This window comes from Callorhinus ursinus, unplaced genomic scaffold (genome assembly GCF_003265705.2).
Source record: "Callorhinus ursinus isolate GAN/ISIS: 27379988/994484 unplaced genomic scaffold, GSC_fseal_2.0 scaffold6, whole genome shotgun sequence".
NCBI lineage: Eukaryota > Metazoa > Chordata > Mammalia > Carnivora > Otariidae > Callorhinus > Callorhinus ursinus.
In genome coordinates this window covers 18,046,157-18,066,617 of record NW_027397068.1, presented here as the reverse complement: position 1 = coordinate 18,066,617, position 20,461 = coordinate 18,046,157, and the positions used below count along the sequence as shown (strand labels likewise).

At 35.5% G+C, this 20,461-nt stretch overlaps 2 protein-coding genes across 19 annotated transcripts in view; one reads left to right on the top strand and one right to left on the bottom strand.

Moving 5' to 3' along the window:
• MMS22L (MMS22 like, DNA repair protein) overlaps positions 1–4,823 on the top strand; it is a 128,609-nt gene extending 123,786 nt beyond the window's left edge. For 5 of the 6 annotated variants that reach the window (XM_025862847.2, XM_025862866.2, XM_025862857.2 and 2 more), the window contains 2 exons: positions 130–297; positions 1,003–4,823. In XM_025862847.2, the coding sequence (XP_025718632.1) occupies positions 130–297; positions 1,003–1,084 (250 nt within the window). In that variant the 3' untranslated portion in view covers positions 1,085–4,823. Of the gene's footprint in view, positions 1–129; positions 298–1,002 lie in introns of those variants that run through there. The other variant, XM_073893668.1, reaches the window with a different exon arrangement.
• A 2,304-nt stretch (positions 4,824–7,127) lies between these two features.
• Positions 7,128–20,461, bottom strand: part of KLHL32 (kelch like family member 32) — a 248,095-nt gene continuing 234,761 nt past the window's right edge. For 12 of the 13 annotated variants that reach the window (XM_025862890.2, XM_073893671.1, XM_073893675.1 and 9 more), the window contains one exon: positions 7,128–7,920. In XM_025862890.2, the coding sequence (XP_025718675.1) occupies positions 7,759–7,920 (162 nt within the window). In that variant the 3' untranslated portion in view covers positions 7,128–7,758. The remainder of the gene's footprint in view (positions 7,921–20,461) is intronic. The other variant, XM_073893670.1, reaches the window with a different exon arrangement.

Sequence of the window (20,461 nt, the reverse complement as noted above, 5' to 3'; positions counted from 1 at the left end):
ATCTGGATTTTTCAGGTAATCTTATGTGAAATGATCTTTCTTGAGTTCAGGTTCCAGCTGATCGTCATACAGATACCAGCCCAAGGAACTTCCCCAGAAGTAATCCTGTGTAACTTGATTTACTTTCAGGCATTTTATCCAGGATTATGCTATGAGATATGATTATCAGATTTACAGCATTTTAGAAACAGTAGCAGCATTGGACCAGCAAGTTGTTATCGACTTGCTTTCTACCCTCACTCAATCTCTGAAGGATTCAGAGCAGAAATGGGGCCTTGGCAGAAATACTGCACAAAGGTATGTTTGGATCATTTGATTACATTCTTTGGGCAATGATTATAAAAATCTAGTTTTGTTTTCTGGAGATGGCTTATTTTCCCATTCCTAAAAATTTGGGGTGTGTTCTTTGAATTGATGAATGTTTCCATACTACAACTGACAGATCCATTCACATACCGTTCTTTTCAAAGTGAGCACCTTAGAAAGCTATGTATTTCAGCAGTGCCACTATTGCTCAAAACATTCAGTGCTCCTCATTGGGAAGGGGACTTTAGAGCCTCGGGTATCTTGTTTTTGTATAAAATCCATGGTGGCGAATCTACCCTTTGAGGGATGTTTGATGTACTGAATCAACTATATCGTGTATCCAGTGAGTAAGAAGAGTGACCCAATTAGATAATATGGATTTGGGTCAAAAATAGTAGTGGGGCTTTTTTTCATATAGGCTTACCAACCTAATTTCAGATTGTGCTGGTCTGTGTGAAATAATGCAACACCATGGAAAAAGACCTGTAGTTCCTAAAGAGGTTGTTTTAGAGGAGTCAGCACTCATGAGAAATCATATGTTCCAAGTTTGTTAAAGAATCAAAGTACTTTAATCATATTGTTTGGGTGTGGGTGCACATGTGTGTAGACAGACATTCAGGTAGGCTCAATTTGTAAATACTTAAATGAAAAATTATGGAAAAGTTAATATATCTACCTTCTTTTCTTTTTTCTTAGGGAGGCCTATAGCAAACTTTTATCTCACCTAGGACAAGTTGGACAAGATGAAATGCAAAGACTGGAGAGTGATAATACCTAATATATTTTGTGCTTTGCCCTCTCTATTCATTATAACTATCTAAAGCCACTTTGCACAGCAATGGTATAATGTTCTGTTAAAAATACCTTCTAGAATTTTTTTCCTTACATCCCTGTAAGTATAAAGTACATAAATAAGGAAATAAAAGTTAAATAAGTGTATTATAGGATCTTTGGAAGTTGACAAAATTGCATTCTCTCTTGAAGAGTTTTTAGTTAAACTGATGTAATTTTTTTTTCTAACTGGGAGTATCTCTGTGTATGTCCTTGAAGCAGGTCTGTACTGGGTGATCCAGGGACTTGTCACTATAATATGACTTTTTGACTTGTGAATTATTTGTGTGTGTTTTGTTTCTTACAAGTCATGTTTTAATATGATGTTTTGGGGTTGGTTTTTTTTTTTTCAAATTATCTGGCTATTCTCTGCTGGTTTTAGTGAAAGGGGGGTTCAGAAGATAGGATGTATGTTTGTCATCTTTTGTCAGACCATGTGTGAGGCAAGCTAATAAATACCCAGCACACTTAACTCTGTGAGGAAAGAGGCTGAGTCTGGCTAAATGAATATAGAGATAGTATGTAAAATGTTTTAAAACTTAAGCCAGCAGTGGTTCTAACAGTTGCCAGAATTTTTTTTTTTCTCTAGTCATCCTTTTTGGAAGTTTATGAAAAGACGTATCAGGAGGGGGATAAGTAAGAGCTTTTAAGAAAAGACATAATATTCTGAAATATCTTAGGATTACAAATTAACAGAAGAGGACTGAGAAGTCAGCTGACTTATCTCCTTGCTCTTCAGTTAGAGCCTCTTATAATTTAGCATCTTATATGTTTACAAGGAACCAGTTTAGTTCCTTTAGCAGCTCTTGTGTCTCAACTCTTTAAGTAGTTCATCCAGATTTTTATTTTATCAGTTAGGCTCTCGTCCTTGACTCCTTTTTGTGGTGAGCATTATTTGGTAAAAGAACTCCAGTCCTAGTGTTGGGAACCCATGTAGGTCTCAAACGCAGCTCTGCTTTGTAAACTTCAGCAAGTTACTTAACCTTGTTGAGCCTCACTTTCTCCATGGAGAAAAAAGAATAATATTCCTTTTTCTATTTCACAGTGTTCTGGTAAGAATCAGTAGAATAATGTATGTGAAAATATATTAGTGACATGTGTTCTATTTGAGGCATACAGACATGATTACTAATTATTCATGCACAAACGTAAAGAACACCTCTCAATGTTGTTCCTCTGTCTCTACTATGTCCTAGATGAAGATTCACCTTTTTTTCAAATTGTGTCTTACATGTCATGTTTGTTAACTTTGAAATATCTCTTTTCTTCTTGGGACTCTAGTGTTTATCATGCTTCTTCTGGTTCCTTCCTTTTCTGACTCAAGAAGTATCTTTCAAAATGAAATATATTACAATCAGTGAACTCTAGTTAATAGTCCTCTCCTAACTTTTATCTGTGAATTCTAAAGAAGTATCTGTTGTTTTCATGACATACAGATAGTCTGTCCCTTCCACCTCCAGGTCAACTGTCATTATGTCAACAAATAGAATGAATAAAAGCCTCTTTAAGGTTACGTAACAGACTTCATAGAACTGAGCTTCTTTTCATTATGATAGTGACTGATTAAACTTAAATCTCTTTGCAAGTTTCAGCAAATGAAGTTTGATCTGTTTAAGGTAATGCTTTTAAAGGAGTTATTTATGTGTATATATGTATATAGTTTTTTTATTTTCTAAGTAGGACTGATAAAATTATCTTTGAGACTCTCACTCCTTAGAGTATGAAGTGTTTAAGGCTGAGAAACGTTGCTTCTGAATCATGCATTGGGATATATATGTGTAGATGCTAAGAATAAGCAGTTTGTACTTTAAAAATCAGTAACAACAAAAAAAAACTGTGACAATACTTATGTATATATACATGTGTTTATATATAAGTAAAATTTTAAAGATGCTGTTTTTTTAATTGAAGAAAAAAAATTAACTCAGTTCATTTCCTGGAAAATCTTCACGACCCATCACTTATTCCCCTAAATAACCTGTCATCTCTAGGGCCCCTGCTTCTCCCACTGTAATGTCAGCCATTCTCTTTTGCTGAAATCTCAGACTACGTTCTCGTTTCTTCTGTTCTTTGGTCTGACATTTGCATTTTGCTTTATCTTCTCAGCCCTTCCTCGCTGATACTGCTCCTTCCTACATACTGTACTTTGAAAGCACCTTCGCGTTCTTTCTTGTCCCCAGTGGTAAGATCTGGCCCTTCACTCGCTCTGTCTTCTAGTAGTGAATTGATAACAGTAGGTCATAATTTTATCTCTAAAATCTATTTCTAGTGCTAATTTCTCTCTTAACCCCTCTAGTTGGATCCTCCTGAAATCTCAAGGCAACATGTCGAGCTGCACTTGTCGCCTATTTTAAACTAGCTCCTGCCTTTCTTTTCTACCCAGGGAAGACACTATTTTCCCAAGTCAGTTAGCCTTGAAACTGCAGAAGCAACTTCGATTCTTACTTGTTCCCCACTTTCAGTTGATCACCAGTATGGGCTTCTTGCTTTTCTTTTTGCCATCCCGTGCATCCCAACCATCTTTTCTGTTGGGTGCTGTCAATCTCTCTTATCTCTGATCTCCTTTCCTGCAATTTAACCTCACACAGTTCTGACATTAATGTTCCTAAAATATTACTTTCCTCTTCTTACTTTTCTACTCAAGGACATCCACTTCAGTCAGGAGACTTTCTGCCATCTGACTCTACCTTTTCTGTGCAAACTTAAAGCAGGAGACTAGCTGCCTTCGAATATCTGAATGCCATGTTCATTCTACGCTCTAAGCCTCATTGTGTGCCAGCCTAAAATACCACCCTTTCTCTAGAAACCTAACCTTAACACACTGAAATAGGAAGATACTTAAAATATATTTTAGATACATGAGTATTCCAGTCAAATAATTTCTGTAAAATATACAGATGGAATGTAAAAGAGATGATTGAAGGACAACAGGGTGATAGAAGGACTTTATTAGACATTCAGATTTGGTTATGATTTAAATTTTAATTGAACATTTAATTAGGTTTTCATGGGGGAGTAAAAAACATGGAATATGATCTCTGTACAAAAATCATCCAGTATTGAATCCATTTGCATTAGAAGAGTTTCATACTTTAAAACTTTTATATCTTTATCTAAACCTAGCATATTTTTTAAGCATATTTGACTTTTACTACCTGGGCATCTATATATATATAAAAATATGTATCTGTAGATTGTGTGTGTTCTTTACCCATTATCTTCTTCCATGCTTCATCACAAATTTTTATTTAAAAGTACTTTCTCCTTAAAGAATTACATGTACTTTAACAGAACCTTTGACAGTTATTTTTACTTCCCCTTTGTTAAGATTATCTGTTATATAAAAATTTGACAAGCTTCTGCAATTGGGAAAAGCCTCTAGGAAACCTGTCTTCCCTAAATCCTATAGACTTTTTGTAAACCTTACATTTTCCAAAAACTGATCTCCTGCCTACTCCTTCTAGGGTTAAAAATACTACCTTGTCAGTCAAGTGTATAGTATGCCAATATAAATACCATGTTTTGTTTGCTTGAAACAGTTGGTTTGGGAAGCTAGCAAAGTTAGCATATTCTTCACATATTTAATAAAATTTGTATTTTGATTCTGTGATAATTATATTGCTAAGGTTACCAAAGTACCTCATGATTAGAACTGAATATGCTTATTAAAGTTTTTAGTGTGCTAATAGTTATCCAACTTATTGCATTTGTGAATTGTGCTTTCAGAAAAATTCTGGGCGTTATATATTCATGTTTATAATTATGCCTATAATAATATATAACTTTTTAATGTATATAATTTACACTGCATCCATGGTTATTCCACTTCCTTTATGACAGATTGACTATTTGAAAACCAAAATAAAAGTGAACCGTGTTACCTGGAGGAATAGTTCTATCTTATTCCTGTTTTTATACTCTGGGGTAAAACAATAGAGAGTGAGTTTTCCAGTTATTACAATAGCTGAAAGGGATACAATATACATGTGATTAAACTGTGAGGAAAATAGGAGGCGAAAAAGCAGGAAAAATGTCCTAATCGTAACCTAATAGGTATTTTGTTATGAAGAATCTAAGGAATTTCATTTCACTTTACAAAGACATTGTTTTCGAGAATAAGGTCTTTGCTGGCTTTTCCTCCTACACTAAGGAATATTCTGCTGTTATCTATGTGGTGCTGTGTCTTCTCTTACAAAGTCAACTCTTGAAGTGCTGTTTAAGGTGTTAGAAGTTTCATGATCTTCCAACAGAAATTCAAATTAGATACGGTCTATAATTTTAAAGAGTAAAAATGGAAGATGAATTACTATAGGATAGCCCACTTAAATGGAAAATATATATTTGAATAGTTTCAATGGAATTTGGTTTATATGACCAAACATACCTTTCTAGAATGTTTATTAGCTCTTATTAGTAATTTGAGGAAAATGATCTAATCATAAGTGTTCTGCATTTTATTTTTCCTTGGAATGTTGCACTTTGGATTCTGTTCCCTGGCTACAGCATAAAAGAGGTTTTCAAAAGCTATGCAAAACTTTTAAAATTTTCTGAGTTCAGTTCTGTAATTAGTGAATAACACATTAAATATCACCAAGAAGGGGTTTGCTAATATGCCAATCTGTTTTAAATGAATACTTAGAAATCTATATAGAAAATAACAGTAATCTCAGGCTGCCTTTTCATTATCAGTCAGGCAAGCTTATTTTTAGACCATTTCCCTTTCATTCATTGGATATAGGATCTGGGATTACAAGTGTAATGGTTTTTATAAGGTAGAAACAACTGGAAGTAAATTCATTTCTCAAGTAGAAATTTTAGTAAATCTGAAATACTTCTTGCTTAGGTTCTTGTTGAAGGCTATCTCAAATACTGGAAGTCATTTTCCTGACTTGGTAAGGCATTTAAAATGTTTAGTTTACATGATTTATACCCTTTAAAGAGACTCTTTGGTATCAATGATCAGTATCAATTTGCACTTTTCAGAACTGTAAAATTAAAATTTTTTTGGCTAAATCTCTGGGAGGTTTTTTATTTTTTTCCTTACCCCAGTCTCTCCTCCTGTTCTTTAATCTGAATAACCAGATTATTTATTATTTGGAAATTAAAATTTTTAGGTATAACAATGTATAACATTAGTGAATTTTGTATTTAGGATTAAAAAGGGTTTATGTTTTTATTCACTTCTGATTACTGAAAGTGGTTCCATGAATAAAATGAGAGTTTCCTATAAGATAAAGAAAGATTGCTGAATAATTAAACTATGCTGAAGGAAAAAAAGTGTATAGTCTCCCTTTTAGTAAAGGTGACTTAGATCCTAACAAGATTCAGAAAAGGGAAAAACTTATGTTATACTTCTTGAATTTATGTTCAAATGTGATTGAGTTTTATTTTATATATATTTTTTGTTACAGACAAAGCAAATCCAAAAACCTCACCTAAATAAGAATTCTTATGCATTATTAAAAGTTTGTAGTAATAAAATATGTATCGGTGGTGGAAAAGAATCCCACAAGTGCTCAAGATTGACATAACCTTTAACAAAGTGGAAAAAACTTTTATTAGAATTACTAAGTCTAGGTTCAGATTTATGTCAGAGCACTTTATGGTGCCAAAATTAGTACCACTAATTTTTCTTGAGCTTAAATGTCATTTTTCACTAAATGAGTTTAAATGAGAGGTTTAAATTATTATTTGAAGCAAGAATTTGTACAGACTTGGGAATCTTTGGCTTTGGTAAACTCCCCTTTTCCTAATTAGCATATCGTTCACATGCTTTTCAGAATCATTTATCCCATAGTATGTGTTTCAAGTTCTATTTAGTAATTATTTAATTTCAAAAATAACCTCCCCTTTCAGTTAACAAGGTTCTAAACACAGTAAAATACCTTGTAATTTGAATAACTTTTTTCTTCTTAAGTACTTAGCATTTGCCTAATCTTCACAAAATTCTTCTGAATTAATATGGAAATCAATAATTATCCTCCTTAAAAATTAGTGGTAAAACAAGTACTGAAAGGTAAGCACCTAGCAGGTCACAGATTAACCAAGCCAAAAAATATGGGTATTCTAACTGCTCTTCTGGTGTACTTCTATTATTCGTATTACCTTGAATAAAATATGGCATTTAAAATTTTATAATGTCATAATGCTGAGCCTATACCGAGTGGGGCTGCATGTTAAATTTTTTAAAGAAAAATTACAAACCCAGGTTTAAGTAGTAAGGGAATTAACTACTGAATATTTTTTTTAAAGACCATTGATGACAGTACTTGTGAAATAAATTCCTTACTAACATTGTCCTGTTTTCCTAGACAGCACTGATTTAGAAAAAGTATACAAGAAGACTCTTAAAGTCCCATGGAACAATTATGGACCATTAAGTTGGTACTAAGCTACACGACAGTAAAAGTCCCATATATTGTATATTGACACACAGAGAAGGGTGACAGGAGTTTTCAGTAATGTATTTTAGAAAACTGTTCATTTTTTTGCTAATGTTTATCTGAATATAAGACATACACAACAAGGAAGCATTGAGCACTGAGTCTTTTCATGCCCAGTATCCAAAAGTGAAGCTTTTCTTTCCCTTCTGTTTATGAGTTATTAACAAAGTATTGCCTTTCAGATGGTCCCGATTCTGTGATGAGGCACTTGAAGAGTCTGAAGGTTAGGGCATGTGAAATAGGGAGCTGGAAGGAAGCATGCAGCTATTCCATTGGAAGCAAAAGGGAGTGTAGGCCCATAGAATACTTCTTCTTTGCCTTCTCTACTTACATCCACTACCTACAAAAGAAGAGAAGCCTGTACGTCAAAGATTATTGTTCAGTATAATTTGAGCATAAATATATAAGTATATACATAAAAGGAGGCCTACAGTTGAACTCAGTTATGCCACCATGACCATACGTACCTCAGGCATTGGGTTTTTCCCCCCTCACAGTATGGTACCAGAAATATGTATGAAGGTCCAGGTGCTACTATATGCAATTGTATATTTGGGTGTCTACATATATATGTAGATATGTTGATAATTAATCTTAACAGTGATGAGGTGTAGGTAGCTTTACCTTCCTTTAATATAAAGGTCTTGTGGCTTTAAACAACACATTACACCAGATGGATCTAACTTAACCATCCAAAAACAGTGGAATACACATTATTTAAGTGTACATGGAATATTCTCCAGGATAGATCATATATTACGCCACAAACAAATCTCAGTAAATTTAAGAAGACTTTCTGAAATCATATCAAGCATCTTTTCTAACCACAACAGTACCCAGAAATAAGTTACAAGGACTGGAAAACAAAAAATGCAAATACAGAGGCTCAACAACATGGTATTAAGCCAGTGGGTCAATGAAAAAAAAAAGTTGTCAAAAAAATTCATGGAGAAAAATGTAAATGAAAACATTATGGTACAAAATCTTTGGGACACAGGAAAAGTGGTTCTAACAGGGAAGTTTATAGCAATCTCAAGCAACAAGAGAAATCTCAACCTAACCTTATACCTAAAGGATCTAGAAAAAGAAAGCCCAAAGCTAGTAGAAGGAAGCAAGGAATAAAGATTAGAGTGGAAATAAACTAAAAAAAAGAAAAGCAGTAAAAGCAAGAGCTGATTAATGAAAGCAAAACTGATAAACCTTTACCCAGACACATCAAGAAAAGACCTAAATAAATCTGGAATGAAGAAAAATAACAAACACCACAGATATACAAAGGATTGCAAGAAACTACTATGAACAATATTACGCCAACAAATTGGACAACCTGGAAGAAATGGAGAAATTCCTAGAGACATACAATCTTCTAAAACTAATCAGGGAGAAAATATGAACTGACTGATTACCCATTCAATTTCATTACTAGTAATCAACTACCAACAAAAACCCAGGACCAGATGGCTCTATAGGTGAATTCAACAAACATTTAAACAAGAGTTAATGCCTGTTCTCAAACTATTCCACAAATATAGAAGAGGAAGGAAAATACCCAAATGTATTCTGTGAGGTGAGTATTAGCCTGATACCAAAACCAGACATTACACACACACACACACACACACACAAAAAAACTACAGACTAACATATCTGAACATAGATGCAAAAAATGCTGAACAAAATATTAGCAAACTGAATCCACCAATACATTAAAAAATCACCATGATCAAGTAGGATTTATTTTAGGAATAAAGTGTTTCAATACTCACAAGTAAATCAATGTGACATAACACATTAAGAGGAAAGACTAAAAACCATATGATCACCTCAAGAGATGCAGAAAAAGCATTTGACAAAATGCAACATCCATTCATGATAACTCAACAAATTGGGTTTAGAGAGAACATACCTCAACATGATAAACCAAATATGAAAAACCCATAAACAACATCATACTGAAAAGTGAAAAACTGAAAGCTTTCCCCTTAAGACCAGGAACAAGATGAGGATCCACTCTTGCCACTTTTCAACATAATACTGGACGTCCTAGCTGTAGCAATCAGAAAAGAAAAAGGGAAGGCCTCCAAATTAGTAAGAAGATAAACTATCATAATTTGTAGATATATATTTTCTAATTATAGAAAACCCAAAAGACTCCACCAAAGAACAGATAAATGAATTCAGTAAAGTTGCAGTGTACAAAATTAATATACAGAAATGTGTTACATTTCTATATACTAAAAATGCAGAAGCAGAAAGAGAAATTTAAAACTCCCATTGGAGAGTAGTGCAAGATGATGGCTTAGGAAGACTATGAACTCACCTCCCTCACAGACACACCAAATATAAACCTATTTGTGGAGCAATTCCTCCTGAAGGAGAAGTGAGAGCTGACTGAACAGCTTCTGCACAAAAGATGACCACATAACTGCAAGAGAGATGGAAACATATTAATGAAGATAGCCCAGTCCCAACACTGCAAATAGCAATGGGGAGGGATAGTACTAAGGAACTGTGAGCAGAGGCATCTGCGCTGGGGCACAGAAAAAAAGCCACAAATTAAAAGCAACTAGCCTATAAAGGATCCAGCCCTACCACCACCAAAAAGGAGAGCAGCAAGAACTCTGCACTGGAGGTGCTGGTAAGCACCACTGTTTATGTTCCCTCTCCACCTTGTTAGCATGGACAGGAATAGGGTCCAGGCACCCTAGTTAGCCTGCTGACTCTGTGATCCCCTGGCCTCTAGCCCACACGAGACCAAGCCATGCAAATAAGGCAGCCTCCAGCATGCCACACACCAAGACACCCCTGCTCAGCACTCACTACACCTACAGCCATCCTGCCAAGGTGACACAGGCACAAAATATTATGGAACACTCCAGGCACACACTTTTTTATCTCCTAATTCTTGCTATGTTTGATACCCCCAGCTCAAGAGAGCTTCAGGACTTAACCTGCAAAGAGCATCCCAAGAACCCCCCGGTCTGTACCCTGCCTCAGCTGTAGCCACCTAACCAAAGCAAACCCTGCACCAAATCCCTGAGACAACCTAACCCACACCAGCCAGAGCTCTAGTTGTCCTGCCAGAGCATCCCATGAACTAAGCATTCCAGGATACCCCAGCGTGCACGCAGTTCAGATACAGCTCTCCTGTCAGGGCACCCACTGTATGGAGCACCCCAGGATGCCCCAGACCATGCTACACTCTGACTCCAGCCACCCCACTAGGGCAGGCCCTGCATAGGGTGCTTAGGACACCCCAGCCTGCACCCCTCTTTACTTCCACCTAACCCACTAGGTGCCTTCCATGCAGAGAACCCCAGCACACTCCAGTTTGCACCAACTTTGTCTTTAGCTATCCTGCCAGGGCACCCTCTGCATGGAGAGTTACAGGAATACCCTGGCCTATGCCCACTACAGCTCTAGCCATTCCATTAGGGAAGCCCCAGCATGAGTGCCCGAGGACCACCAAGTTCATGCCAGCCACAACTCCAACCAGCCAGTCACTGACACACCCAGTCTACATAGATGACCATACACAAGACCATTCCTTCAATGTTAGAAGTAGCTGTGCTGCCTAATTCATAGGAATAAACACAAAGGCAATGTGAGGAGACAAAGGGATATGCTCCAAATAAAATAAGACAAAAGGTAAGAAAATGAACTAGATGAAATGGAGATAACCAATCTACCTGATAAAGAATTAAAAGTAATGGTCATAAAGAAGCTCACCAGACTACAGAGGAGCGGGAAAGAACTCAGTGAAAATGTCAGCAGAGAAAATATAAAAAAGCATCAGAGTTAGGAATATAATAAGTGAGTGATTTATTCATTTATTTTAGAGACAGAGCACATGAGCAGGAGCAGAGGGAGAATCTCGAGCAAACTCCCTGCTGAGCATGGAACCCAACAAGGGGCTTGACCTCACAACCATGCCCTGAGCTGAAATCAAGAGTCGGATGCTCAACTGACTGAGCCACTCAGGTGCTCCAACAGTGTCTTTAAAATGACATGTTAGACCAGTTGGACATAATACAGAACATTCCATCCAAAAACAAGATTACAGAGTCCTCAAGTGCACATGGGACATTCTCCAGAATAGATCATAGGCTAAACCACAATGCAAGACTCAATAATTTTAAGAATAAAATAATACCATGCATCTTTCCTGACCACAATGGTATGAAACTAGAAATCGGTAAGAAGAAACAAAAATGGAAAACACAAATACCTGGAGGTTAAAACACTATTGCATGACCAATGGGTCAATGAAGTATTCACAGAGAAAATTTTAAAAATACTCGGAGACTAATGTAAAGGAAAATACAACAGTTAAAAATCTTACAACAGCTTTCACTGTGTCCCAAAGAGGGAAATTTATAGTGATACAGTACTACCTCCAGAAACAAGAAAAATCTCAATCTAATTTATATCTAAAGGAACTAGAAAAAGAGCAAACAAAACCCAGTGTTAGAAGGAAGGGAATAATAAAGATCAGAGCAGAAATAAATGGAATAGAGACTAAAATAAATAGATCAACAAAACCAAGAGCTAGTTCTTAAAAAGATAAAATTGATAGAAAATTAGACTTACCAAGAAAAAAGAGGACACAAAATAGAATAAGAAATGAAAGAAAAGTAATTGACACCACAGAAATAAAAAGAATTATAATACTATGAAAAACTGTATGCCAAAAACTAGACAACTTGGAAGAAATGGATAAAATCCTAGAAACCTAGAATCTTCCAAAACCAAATCAGGAAGAAATAGAAAATCTGTCAGACCAATTACTAGTAAGGAAATCGAATTGGTAATGGAGAAACAAAACAAAAACAAACAAACAAAAAAACAACAAACAAAAGTCCAGGACCAGACAGATTCACAAATGAATTCCACCAAACATTTAAAGAAGAGTGAATACCTATTGTCCTCAAACTATTCCAAAAAATAAAAGAGGAAAGTTCACAAATACATTCTATGGGACTAGCATTGCCCTGATATCAAAATCAGACACTATTAAAAAAAAAGAAAAAAGAAAAAAAGAAACTTTCAGCCAGTATCCCTGATGAACAAAAATACAAAAATCATCAACAAAAGATGAGCCAACTGCATTCAACAATACATTAAAAGAACCATTCACCCCAATCAACTGGGATTTATTTGGAGGAGACAAGAACAGTTCAATCTTTGTAAATCAATCAACACAATATGTCACATTAACAAATGATAAGTATTGTGATCATCTCAATAGATGCAGAAAAAGCATTTGACAAAATTTCTGTTTATGATAAAAATTCTTAATATTAGTGGATTTAGAGGGAACATATCTCAGCTTAATAAAGGAAAAGATGTACACCCACAGCTAAGATCTTAGTCGATGAGGATAAATAGAGCTTTTCCTCTATGAGCCAGAATAAGAAGGATGGATGTTCACTCTTGCCTCTTTTATTCAACATAATACTGAAAGGCCTAGCCACAGCAATCAGGGAAAAGAAATAAAAGACCTACAAACTGGTAAGGAAGAAATTAAGTTGTCACCCTCTGCAATGATGTAATACTATACACAGAAAACGCTAAAGACTCCACCTAAAAATATGAACAATATTCAAAGAATTCACTAAAGTTGCAGGATATAAATTTAATACTCAAAAATGAGTTGCATATCTGTACACTAATGAAGTGGCAGAAAGAGAAATATTTCGAGTTAAAATTATACCAAAAGGAATAAAATACCTAGCAGTGAACTTAACCAAGGATTTGAAACACCTGTATGCTGAAGACTGCAACAGTGATGAAAGAATAAAGACAACACAGGTGGAAACAAGTGGATATACTGTGTTCATGTATTGAGAGAATTAATATTAAAATGTCTATAAGACCAAAGCAATCTATCAATTCAGTGTATTCTCTATCAAAATACCAACAGCATTTTTGGAAGAACTAGACCAAATAATCCTAAAATGTTTAAAAAAAAACATAAAAGACCCTGAATAGCCAAGGAAACTTGACACTGAAGAACTAAGCAGGTGGTATCACAGTGCAAGATTTCAAGATATACTACAAATCTCTAGTAATCAAAACAATATGGTACTGGCACAAAAATAGACACATAAATCAATGGAAGAGAATAGAGAGCCCAGATATAAGCCCACACTTATATGGTCAATTAATCCACAATAAAAGATGCAAAATATATGGCTGGAAGAAGACAGTCTATTCAATAAATGGTGTTGAGACAACTGGACAGCTACCTGCAAAAGAATGAAACAGGACCCCTTCTTACACCACACACAAAAATAAACACAAAATGCATTAAAGACCTACATGGGAGACATGAAACTGTAAAACATCTAGAAGAAACACAGGCAGTAATCTCTCTGTGGCCTTTGCAACATTTTTTTAGGTCTGTTTCCTGAGGCAAGGGAAACAAAACCAAAACAACCAAACAAAAACAAAAGCCTTTTGTACAGCAAAATAAACCACCAACAAAGCAAAAAGGCAACCTACTGAATGAGAGAAGGTATTTGTAAATGATATATCTCTTAAGGTATTAATGTCAAGAATATATAAAGAATTTGTACATCTCAACACCAAAAGAACAATCTGATTAAAACAATGGTCAAAAGGACCTGAACAGACTCTTTTCCTAAGAAGTCCTATAGACGGCAAGCACATGAAAAGATGCTCAACACCACTGACCATCAGAGAAACACAAATCAAAACCACAATGGGGTATCACTTCACACCAATTAGAATGGCTAGTATCAAAAAGAGGAGAACTTGTGGAGAAAAGGGAACCCTCATACACTGCTGGTGGGAATGTAAATTGGTGCAGTCACTGTGGAAAACAGTAGAGAGGTTCCTCAAAAAATTAAATACCATAAGATCCATAATTCCAATACTAGGTATTTACTGAATAAATACAAAAACACTAATTTAGAAAGATATATGCACCCATGTTTATTGCAGCATTATTTACAATAGCCAAGATATGGAAGCAACACAGTGTCTCATTGATAGGTAAATGAAGAAGTGGTATAGATACACAATGAAATATTACTCAGCCATAAAAAAGAAAGATATTCCCATTTGGGACAACATGGATGAACCAAGAGAGTATTATACTAAGTGAAATAAGATAAACACAAATATAGTATGATTTCACTTATATGTGGAATCTAAGAAATAAGCAGAAACAGACTCATAAATACTGAGAAAAAATGGATGGTTATCAGAGGGGAGAGAGTGGGATATGAGCTAAGTGGGTAAAGTGGAGTGAGAGATACAGGCTTCCAGTTTGGGAATAAATAAATCACAGGAATAAAATGTACATCATAGGGAATACAGTCAGTGGTATTATAATAGCAATGTAGGGTGACAGGTGGTAGCTACATGCATGGTGACCATAGCATAATGTATAAACCTGTTGAATCACTATCTTGTACATCTGAAACTAATTTAACTGTGAGTCAACAATACTTCAATTAAAAAAAAATTTATAATTGCACCAAAAAGGATAAAATAACCTAGGAATACATTTATGAAAGACCTGTACTCTGTATTCATATATGAAACACCGATGAAAGAAACTGAAGATGAGACAAATGGATAGACAGACCATATTCATGGTTTGGAAGAACACTGTTAAAATGTCCATAATATCCCATACTATCCGAAGTAACCTACAGATTCAATGCAATCCAACAATATAGACACATCAATGGAAAAGAATTGAAAGTTCAGAAACAAACCCATGCTTTACTGGTTAATTAACCTACAGCAAAGGGGACAAGATACACAAAGAGGAAGACAGTCTATATAATAAATGGTACTGGGAAAACTGGACAGCTACATGTAAAAGAATGAAACTGGATCACTTTTTTTTGAAATTTTTAAATTCAATTAACACATAGTGTATTATTAGTTTCAGAGGTAGAGGTCAGTGATTCATCAGTCTTATATAATACCCGGTGCTCATTATGTCACATGCCCTCCTTAACGTCCATCACTCAGTTACCTATCCATTCCCCTACCCCCCTCCCTTCAGCAAACACTGTTTCCTATGATTAGGAGTCTCTTATGGTTTGTCTCCCTCTCTGATTTCATCTTGTTTTATTTTTTCCTCTCTCCCCCTATGATCCTGTTTTTTTTTTTCTTAAATTCCACATATGAGTGAGATCATATGATAATTGTCTTTCTCTGATTGACTTATTTTGCTTAGCATAATACCCTCTAGTTCCATCCATGTCCTTCCAAATGGCAAGATTTCATTTCTTGATAGCTGAGTAGTATTCCATTGTGTATATATACACCACATCTTCTTTATCCATTCATCTGTCCATGGATATCTGGGCTCTTTCCATAGCTTGTCTATTGTGGACATTGCTATTACAAACATTGGGATACAGGTGCCTCTTTGGATCACTACATTTGTATCTTTAGGATAAATACCTAGTAGTGCAATTGCTGGGTCATAGGATAGTTCTATTTTCAACTTTTTGAGGAAGCTCCATACTGTTTTTCAGAGTGGCTGCACCAGCTTGCATTCCTACCAACAGTGTTAGAGAGTTCCCCTTTCTCCACATCCTTGCCAATATCTGTCATTTCCTGACTTGTTAATTTTAGCCATTCTGACCAGTGTGAGGTAGTATTTCATTGTGCTTTTGATTTGTATTTCCCTGATGCCGAGTGATGTTGAACATTTTTTCATGTGTGTATTGATCATTTGGATGTCTTCTTTGGAGAAATGTCTGTTCAGATCTTCTGCCCATTTCTTGACTGAATTATTTGTTCTTTGGGTGTTGAGTTTAATAAGAAAGGATCTTGGATACTAGCCCTTTATCTGATATGTCATTTGCAAATATCCTCTCCCATTCTGTCAGTTGTCTTTTGGTTTTGTTGACTGTTTCCCTTGTTGTTCATAAGCTTTTTATCTTGAAGAAGTCCCAATAGTTCATTTTTGTCTTTGTTTCCCTTGCCTTTGGAGACATGTCTAGCAAGAAGTTGCTGGGGCCGAGGTCACAGAGGTGGCTGCTTGTGTTCTCTAGGATTTTGATAGGTGTCTGTCTCACATTTAGGTCTTTCATGCATTTTGAGTCTATTTTTGTGTATGGTGTAAGAAAATGGTTCAGTTTCATTCTTTTGCATATGGCTGTCCAATTTTCCCAACACCATTTGTTGAAGAGACTGTCTTTTTTCCATTGGATATTCTTTCCTGCTTTGTCAAAGATTAGTGGATCATAGAGTTGAGGGTCCATTTCTGGGCTTTCTATTCTGTTCCATTGATCTATGTGTCTGTTTTTGTGCCAGTACCATCCTGTCTTGATGACTACAACTTTGTAATAGAGCTAGAAGTTGGGAATTGTGATGCCATTAGCTTTGGTTTTCTTTTTCAACATTCCTCTGATTTTTCAACATTCCTCTTTTGTGGTTCCATACAAATTTCAGGATTATTTGTTCTAGTTCTGTGAAAAAAGTTGATGGTATTTTGATAGGAATTGCATTGAATGTGTAGATTGCTCTAGGTAGCATAGACATTTTAACAATATTTGTTCTTCCAAACCATGAGCATGGAAGGTTTTTCCATTTCTTTGTGTCTTCCTCAATTGCTTTCATGAGTGTTCTCTAGTCTTTAGAGTACAGATCCTTTGCCTCTTTGGTTAGGTTTATTCCTAGGTATCTTACAGTTTTTGGTGCAATTGTAAATGGGATCAATTCCTTAATTTCTCTTTATTCTGTTTGTTAAAGAAATGCAGCTGATTTCTGTGCATTGATTTTATATCCTGCCATTTAGCTGAATTTCTGTATGAGTTCTAGTAATTTTGGGGTCGGGTCTTCTGGGTTCTCCACATAGAATATCACGTTATCTGTGAAGAGTGAGAGTTTGACTTCTTCTTTGCTGATTTTGATGCATTTTACTTCTTTTTGTTGTTTGATTTCTGAAGCTAGGACTTCGAGTACTATGTTGAACAACAGTGGTGATGGTGGACATCCCTGCCGTGTTCCTGGCCTTAGGGAAAAAGCTCTCAGTTTTTCCCCATTGAGAATGATATTCACTGTGGGCTTTTTGTAGATGGCATTTATGATATTGAGGTATGTTCCCTCTGTCCCTACACTATGAAGAGTTTTAATCCAGAAAGGATGCTGTACTTTGTCAAATGCTTTTTCTGCATCTATTGAGAGGAGCATGTAGTTCTTGTTCTTTCTTTTATTAATGTAGTGTTTTACACTGATTGATATGCAGATGTTGAACCACCCTTGCAGCTCAGGAAAAAATCCCACTTGGTGGTGGTAAATAATCCTCTTAATGTACTGCTGGATTCTATTGGCTAGTATCTTGGTGAGAATTTTTGCATCCATGTTCATCAGGTATAGTGGTCTGTAATTCTTTTTGGTGGGGTCGTTGCGGTTTTGGGATCAAGGTAATGTTGGCTTCATAGAAAGAGTTTGGAAATTTTCCCTCCATTTCTATTTTCTGAAACAGCTTCAGAGAATAGGTATTAACTCTTTAAATGTTTGGTAGAATTCCCCTGGAAAGCCATCTGACCCTGGGCTCTTGTTTGTTGGGAGATTTTTGATACTGCTTCAATTTCCTTGCTGGTTATGGGTCTGTTTAGGTTTTCTGTTTCTTCCTGTTTCAGTCTTGGTAGTTTCTATGTCTCTAGGAATGCATCCATTTCTTCCAGATTGGCTAATTTGTTGGCATATAGTTGCTCATAGAATGTTCTTATAATTGTATTTCTTCAGTGTTGGTTGTGATCTCCTCTTTCATTCATGACTTTATTTATTTGGCTCCTTTCTCTTTTCTTTTTGATAAGTCTGGCCAGGGGGTTATCAATCTTATTAATTCTTTCAAAGAACCAGCTGCTGGTTTTGTTGATCTGTTCTACTGTTCTTTTGGTTTCTATTTCATTGATTTCTGTGCTAATCTTTATTAATTCTCTTCTCCTGGGTTTAGGCTTTATTTCCCATGCTTTCTCCAGCTCCTTTAGGTGTAAGGTTAGGTTCTTTATTTGAGACATTTCTTGTTTCTTGAAAAAGGCTTGTATTGCTATGTACTTCCCTCTTAGGACTGCCTTTGCTGCATCCCAAAGGTTTTGAATAGTTGTGTTTTCATTTTCATTTGTTTCCATGTTTTTTTTTTTAATTCTTCATTAATTTCCTTGTTGACCCATTCATTCTTTAGTAGGATGCTCCATGTATTAGGCTCCATGTATTTGAGTTCTTTCCAAATTTCCTCTTGTGATTGAGTTCAAGTTTCAAAGCATTGTGGTCTGAAAATATGCAGGAAATGATCCCAGTCTTTTGGTACTGGTTGAGACCTGATTTGTGACCCATAAAACTGGATCACTTTCTTACACCACACATAAAAATACACTCAAAATGCATTAAAGACCTAACTATGAGGCCTGAGATAAAAATGCTAAAAGAAAATACAGGAGTAATTTCGTGGACATCAGTCTCAGCCATATATTTATGAATAAGTGGTCTCAAGCAAGGAAAACAAAAGCAAAAATAAACTATTGGAATTATATCAAAATAAAGAGCTTTTGCTTAGCAAAGGAAACTATCAACAAAACAAAAAGCTAACCTACCGAATGGGAGAAGATATTTGCAAATGATATATCTGATAAAGGGTTGATATCCAAAATATATAAAGAACTGATACAACTCGACACAGAAAGAACAATCAGATTTAAAAATGGTCAGAGGACCTGAACAGACTTTTTTCCCAAAGAACACAGAGGGAGTGCCAACACACATCCTGAAAAGGTTCAACATCATTAATCATCAGGGAAATACAAATCAAAACCACAATGAGACATCACCTCATACCAGTCAAAATGGCTAGTATTAAAAAAAAGATCTAAGAAGTTTTGGTGAGCATGTGCAGAATCAGGAACACTCCACTACTGGACTACTGGTAGGAATAACAATTGGTGCAGCCACTGTGAAGAACATTATAGAGGTTCCTCAAAAAATTAACAATAGAAATACCAAGTGATCCAGTAATTCCACTACTGGCTATTGACCCAAAGAATATGAAAACACTAATTTGAAAAGATATATGCACTCCTACCTTTATTGCAGCATAGTTTATAATAGCCAAAATATGGAACCATCTAGGTGTCCGTTGACACAGGAATGGATAAAATTGTGATTATACACACACACACACACACACACACACACACACACTGGAATATTATACAGACATAAAAATAAAAGTAAATGAAATCTTGCCATTTGGGACAACATGAATGGACCAAGAGAGTATTATCCTAAGTGAAGTAAGTCAGAGACACACAAATACTATACGATTTCTCTTATATGTGGAATCTAAAAACAAACACACACACAAATTAACAGACAAGAAAAGCAGACTTTTAAGTACAAAGAACAAAGTGGGTTTTGCCAGAGGGGAAAGTAGGCTAGTAGAAAAGGCAAAATAAAGGGGATTCAGAGGCAGAAACTTCCAGTTAGAAGAGAAATGCTGAAGCTGAGAAGTACAGCATAGGGCATATAGTTAATAATATTGTAGCAACCTTATATGGTGACAGATGGTAAGTATGGTCCTCATGGTGAGCACTGAGTAATGTACAAAATTTCCAATCAATATGCTTTATAGCTGAAACTAATATAACATTGTATGTCAATTTAAATTTAAAAATTTTAAGTCTTACACTACTTAAATAACTTGGCAAAACTAGTTACTAAGTGTTGTGATATGTTGGTTTACAAATCCTCATCTGTAAAATGAAGAAAACTACATCAACCTTGCAGCTTTATTCTGAGAATTGGTGACATCTAGCATAGTGTCTAGGACACAGAATATTATAGCACCACTTAGTAGCAGATTCAAAATCAATTGAGTCTGGATATTT